This window comes from Megalopta genalis, chromosome 2 (genome assembly GCF_051020955.1).
Source record: "Megalopta genalis isolate 19385.01 chromosome 2, iyMegGena1_principal, whole genome shotgun sequence".
In the NCBI taxonomy this organism is placed as follows: Eukaryota; Metazoa; Arthropoda; class Insecta; order Hymenoptera; family Halictidae; genus Megalopta; species Megalopta genalis.
This window is the reverse complement of record NC_135014.1, coordinates 15,011,558-15,017,977: the sequence shown is the minus strand read 5'-3', so window position 1 is coordinate 15,017,977 and position 6,420 is coordinate 15,011,558. Positions and strand designations below refer to the sequence as shown.

Below are 6,420 nucleotides of genomic sequence, written 5' to 3'. Positions count from 1 at the left end.
TGGGTGATACGAATCTTTATTAGAAATGCAGCTTTTTCGTCAGAAGCGATATAACCCTATACGAAGATGACACGAGGGAACCTTTATTATTCGTGTGTCTCATTAGCCGAGCATTTTCTCGGTCGGGCCCGCCGGTTCATGGCCATATTAGCCGGAATAATGGAGGTGCAGTGATGCACGGTCGCCGGCTTGCTTCTTTTTGCATTAAGCATACGATCGTGCATTAGAAGGGTGCATTACACGGTGACCGAAGTGGGCCGACATCATGAAACTGTTCCAATTGCTCCCTCGTTTATTATTCCATTAGGTAGCACCGGTAGTCTTCCCGTTGCAGCGTCAAGTTATGGGAACCGCGCATTATTTACGGGGCAAACGTGCCCTTAACGTTCGCGCATGCAGATTTACTGGGGCTACTTCTGCTCATTATCGCATACGAAATGCCAGACGCCGTCGGTTTTTGAATAAATAAGTGCATTATAGCCGCGGCGCTGACCACGGAACGATCGTTAATAGTTTCTCGATATTTATAGCACCGACGGGTGCTTAAGCTATCCGCATTTCCCCTTATGGGGGTGCTCCAGTCGTGGCCCCCGTACGATTTCAATGAAATTTCGTGGCACGATACGTCTACGTCCATAGCAAATGCAACCATTATTGCAGCCTCGACCGGCCAGCGTGTTTTCAGAAAAATGCCTTCGCTATCACTTCCCCATTTCATCAAAGAACTAGGTCAAAATCTTAAATACTGAACAAATAAAAAATATACTGGTCCCTTGATATGTAAGCATTTAAATTAGCTGTTTTCAATTTCAGAGTGAACCCAATGTCGCCAATATGGCAGCATTCGTTCTCAAAGTCTTAAGAGTCTGTAAGTTAAAATTGTTAGGAACGTTTCAATACTTCAACCCTAGCAATTTGAATAATGGGCATACTAATAATAAGCATTCTGAATAATGTAATATAATCTACCATCTTCTTCTGAATCATAACACAGTATCCAATTATTAAAGAGTTTCGACCAACCAAGGCTACAATCGCAGTGGCTCTTCAGATGAAGCTATCGTGCCACCAGATTTGATCCAAATCGATTAGGTCTACGTTTAAATCATTCCGAGCTATATACGGAATTTAATGGGAGTCGGGACAAAGGTCATGAATTTCTTCGGGATTAACATCGTCCAGGAAAAAGCATTTAAAGATATCGTTGTAGAAATTGGGGTAGTACTCGCAGGCCCTTTTGCAGTCTGGCGAAAAGTTGATCTCCAGAAGAATCGGTTGCACACCGGCTCTTCGGTCCAACTTATCTTTTCCCCACTCTAACATCAGATCCGCCGCATACACGGCTCTGCTCTGAGGATTTTCTGCGATCCCCTTCGGTGGATTTACCGATACTGCAGCCTCGAAAACCTCCCTCAGCATTTGGAAGATCTTCGGCTCGACCTGGTCTCTCCAAGGGAATTCTGGGTATTGCCTCTCCCATTCGAGAATGAAGTCCGCGCACTTCAGATGGCAGAGTGGAGAATCCTCTGAGTAGTTCATCACAGTAAAGTGTTGTTCGTACTGATCGAAGTTATTTAAGGCAAATTCCTTGTTTGCAAATCTCAGGAAGAAATTCTTGTAAGCGAATACTTTGAGCGGCTTCACAGATTTCAGCATCACGACGTAGCGCACGTCGAACTTGACTTTGCCGATTTCCGGTCTCTCGTACAAGACCGGGTCTGCAATGTACTTTTGGGCAATCTTTGGTCCCGTGCTGGGCAACCGGAGAATGTGGAACAAATTCTGAGTTACGTGAGTATCTAAACCTCTGGCTAGATTCCATGGTTTACAGATCCAGTGGTTGTCCATGTTTAACATTCGTCTGTTCTCAAAATAGGCGACAAATTGCACCAGCTCTGTGCTTAGATTGTAAGTAGTTGGCAACCAGATCGGGTTGGACTGTAAATTCTCCGAGTCCGGTTCTTGGCTTGCTTTTCTTCTACAGACGATAGACAATAGATCCTTTATGGTCACAACATGTTCGAATGGAAATTGGTTTACGAAAACATGTGGAGAATTATTTGCTAGCTCTTTAAATTCCTTAAAATGGAAAGTATACCACAGAATGTCGGCCTCTGCTTCGTTGTCTGTTATCTCAAATGCTGGGTCATTTAAGTATTCGTTTACGAATGAATACTGTGAATAAACCTTTAGCTTCGAGCTTCTGTCCCTTAAAAGAGCTTCGGGATTTAAATCTTCCGGTAAGCTTTCTAGAATGTGACCGCTGAGAAAGTAACTTTCGTCTGACTCTATTTGCACAAAGTTTTCATTTAGGAAACATTCGTTTTTCCATGGTAGCAATAATGCTTCCCTTTTTCTTGGATCATTGGTTTGACCTTCAACAAAGTCTCTAGTGACTTCTTCTCCCTTTTCCACATCTTCGATGGGAAATAATAAAGTATAGGTGACCCCTTCTGGTAAATATAAGAAAGGCACAGTTCTGAAGTTGGGAGTATCGCTATGGTTTATAGCTGAACCTACTTCATCCATGATATACCATATCGGCATTCTGTCTTCCACAGAACCACTACTGAGAGAATACGACTGATTGTACCTCCACATTTCATTGATTACAAAATCTATCTTTTCATCTTGCTTTCCTTCTACGTCAAAACCCATTAATATACACATACGATCCAAGAGACCTGGTACATTTGATAAATTCTGTCTGGCACTATTGGTATCATAAACCCACGCATGATCTATCAAATAAATATTATTTGGATCATTAGCATGAATACCTTTATCGGAAGAAACGAAGAGCTTCCAAACAGGATCCAATGGGTCTTTGTTGTCATCACCATAATCAATACGTATTAGTTGAAATGCAAGATCTGAATCAAATGTCTGGTACTGTAGTTTTTTAAACAAACTCTCCCAGAACAATCTTGGCACATTAGATGATTCTAACTGAGGCTGATGACCTTGAAGAAAAGTTTTAAACAATCCTATTCCGTCCATCGTGTAAAAGTGTATATGCAATCTGCAAAATTAAAACAATGGTCAAACATATAGTCACATGAATATGACATTTCCGATTTATAGTGTTGAATAATAAGTTTCAGAAAACCATCATTATTATATAATACGATGTCAATACAAGATTTGTGATATTATTAAAATGTTTAATATATTAAAGTCGTATAATACTTCTCACCTGAAACGTCGGAAATGCCAGAGCAAGAATCTTTCGAAGACATAACCTATCCCTTATCACTAAAATGTGTCACAGTAATTTTATTGTTATACTCATCGTTACATGCTAATGCACGAATTTGATTTGGATTATAATTATTTATTCTTGAATACCAATTTAAACTCATTGTTGTCCCGGTATAATTAACATTTCTCGTCATAGGGAAATTGTAACATACACTATATCTAGGGAATATTTTCAGGGACTTTTAATTCGACCTGGAAATATCTCGGAAATATCGATCTTCCGGAAGGATGCATACATTGCTCATGGCTGATCTCGTCCTTCCTGTTGGCGCTTAAAGTCTTTCGTTACGAGCCGGCATTTTAAAAGACGATCAAAGTCGTGACGGTTGGAACTGTACACTTCAATTTGTGGTAAGTGACTTATAACATATGGAATTCAAGTTTATTTAGCAGTTAAAGTTGACTGAAATAGTGAATTTTATTTCTGATACTGATTCACTATTAATTAATCAGTTATACAAAATATTGCACGTGGAATGTTAACTTTGCAAATTATGGTGTTCGTGGCTTTTGAAATATCTTCGAAAATAATGTATTTATAAATCGTTAATTCTGTCTTTCATTTTCTCTCAATAGATACTTCTTTACAAGGGAATATAAAGTTTTTCCAGAAAGATGGTTAAAGCTACATCAGAAAGTAAAAAAGATCACGCAAACGAACTGCTCCATACACCAAAGGATGGATTTGTACAGAAAAAGAAAAGTAAAAAATTTAAGCAAACTCCTGCAGGCAAAATTGCTCTAATTAACGGATCGAAGGCATCGAATGATAGCAATGATGCTAAACAGCAACAGTTGAACAAGCAAAAGAATTCAGCTTCGAAAAAATCAATGGAAGGCAATAAAGAACAAAGAACACAAGATTCCTCCAAGAGTGAAAAGAAACTACAGGAAACCCCTAAGAAAATTAAAGTAGAGCCCAAAGAAGATAGTTGTGACAATGATGATGATATTAATGAGGGAGTTGTTTTAGATGACCATAGTTTCATACAAGAAAGCAGTGAAGCTGCTAGTGAAGATGATGACAATGATTCTGATGAGGATGAAAGTGAAAATGAACAGAATCTGCCTAACATTCTTGGAACAAGTCTTGCGGATGATTCTGATGAAGACGACGATGATTATGAGGGAGACGAGGACAATTTAATAGTGAATAAAGGAGTAAAAATGTTTAAAGGAGTGAAATCCAAAGATACCACAGATACATCTGAATCTGAAGGCAATAGCAATGATGATGGTGAAGAAGATGAAGAGGAGGAAAATGTCCTTGATAGTGATGACGATGACGAAGATGAAAGTGATTCAGACGAAGAAGGTGAAGAGTCTGATGATGAAGAAGAAGACGATGAATCTAAGCTAAGCTGGGAGGCAATCCTTAGTAACAGTATTGTTGAGGATGATGAAGATGATGAAGATTTTAGTGAGCCAGAGAACATTGATGAAGATGACGATGATGACATCAGTGAAGAAGATGAAGAAGAGGATGAAAGCAACAGCAAAGCTAATATAAAAGAGAAAACTAAGAAACAAAAAGCAAGCTTAGATCTTTCTTTAGAAGAAATGAAGGAAGACAAAAGAACAATATTTGTTGGAAACCTTCCAAAGGAAGTAACAAAGAAACAATTGCAACAGCACTTCAAAAAATTTGGTAATATCGATACTGTACGTTTGAGGGGTATAATAGGAAAATCCATGAAAACATCTAAGAAAGTAGCAGCAATAAAGAAAGACCTTCATCCGAAATTAAAGTCTGTTTTTGCATATATTAGATATAAGTCTGAAGAATCTGCTAAAGCAGCTCTGTCCATGAATGGAAAAGTATTTGATGGAAATCATTTAAGAATAGATTTAGCTTCAAAGTCAGATGAAAAACATGATGTGAAAAAGGGCGTATTCGTGGGAAATCTACATTTTAGTAAGTATCTCATTTGATTGCATGGAAAATGATTCATTGTATTGATTCGATAATTTATTGTATTTTTTAGATATTGAAGAAAATGCAGTTAGGAAACATTTCAAGGGTTGTGGTGAAATAGAATCAATACGTATAATTAAAGATAACAAGACTGGAATTGGCAAGGGATTTGGATATGTTAATTTCAAGACTGAGGATGCTGTATCATTGGCGTTAGAATTAAACGGAACGTCACTTCAAAATCGCGAACTTAGAGTAAAACCATGTTACGAACATCCAAAGAAAGAAAAGAAAGACAAACAACAGAAGAAGAGATCAGGTTCTACAAGTGAAGATCAGAAATCAAGTAAAAAGATAAAAAACAATGAAGAAGTAGCTGTACCCGTATGTATTTCTTATCATTTTATTTATCCTTCAAAAGTTACGTAAAAACAATTAAAATATTACCGTTTTTTCAGGTTCATAACAAGAAAAATGCTACAAAGAGACCGAATGAAAAGGGACAAAAGTCTGATGTGAAACAAAGTAGTCCGAAGCAGTCAAAAGCATTCCAAGGTCAAACTGCCGATGAAAAAAAGAAGAAGAAGTCGAATAAATTGGAGAAGAAGAAAAAAATAATGGCAGAGAAACTGGCTGCCAAACCCAAGAAGCCATAACTGATACTCTCTAAGATACGCGTATTAACTTAAGATTCTTCATTACATAATTTTAATGTTCAGATTTAATTTATATCTTTTTAAAGTAATGTAAAAGTGCGAATATGAAGGCAGGGAAATGATAGGTTTGAAGTATAAATCGTGATATAGCACTTGTGAATGGATTTATTAAGATATTTTTTTAAATATAAAAAGTGAGAGTGTGGGCAAGTATTTAATATTGAATAAAACACTATTTTTTATCAGTCAGTACTTTTTACTAAGTTCTTTACTTTCATATGCAGTTGTGACGGAAGATTATTTATATTGCTATTGGCGCATTTGGAACAAAATCGTTTACCGAAGTAAATGCTACATCCTAAGCAGACAGATTTCTTACAAAAATTACAATCGGCGCCAAGCACTAACACCTCACCCTTATTCGGCAAACTGAATGGATCCTTCATAATATAACACTCTTCTAAATAAGTTATTTGTCGCGCAAACGGAGGTTTCGCGCCTTTGAAGTCAAAACGCTCTTCTAATGTACAACACGAACATTTGAACACGCCGCTAGTGATTTCCTTACGCTCGTGAGACGACGAAGAA

General features: G+C 37.6%; 2 protein-coding genes across 2 annotated transcripts; one reads left to right on the top strand and one right to left on the bottom strand.

Annotated features, from left to right (window-relative positions):
- On the bottom strand, positions 1-3,431 carry TTLL12 (Tubulin tyrosine ligase-like 12). The gene is made up of 2 exons (XM_033468468.2): positions 3,197-3,431; positions 1-3,022 (listed from the first exon to the last, which is right to left on the bottom strand). Exon 2 carries the CDS (start codon positions 2,998-3,000, stop codon positions 1,129-1,131), a length of 1,872 nt encoding a protein of 623 aa, XP_033324359.2. The 5' UTR covers positions 3,001-3,022; positions 3,197-3,431; the 3' UTR covers positions 1-1,128.
- Positions 3,432-3,468: 37 nt separating this feature from the next.
- Positions 3,469-6,081, top strand: LOC117219361 (uncharacterized). Its single transcript, XM_033468469.2, has 4 exons — positions 3,469-3,612; positions 3,838-5,176; positions 5,247-5,560; positions 5,635-6,081. The coding sequence occupies exons 2-4, from the start codon at positions 3,877-3,879 to the stop codon at positions 5,830-5,832; spliced, it is 1,812 nt and encodes a 603-aa protein (XP_033324360.2). The 5' UTR covers positions 3,469-3,612; positions 3,838-3,876; the 3' UTR covers positions 5,833-6,081.
- The last annotated feature ends 339 nt before the right edge of the window (positions 6,082-6,420 follow it).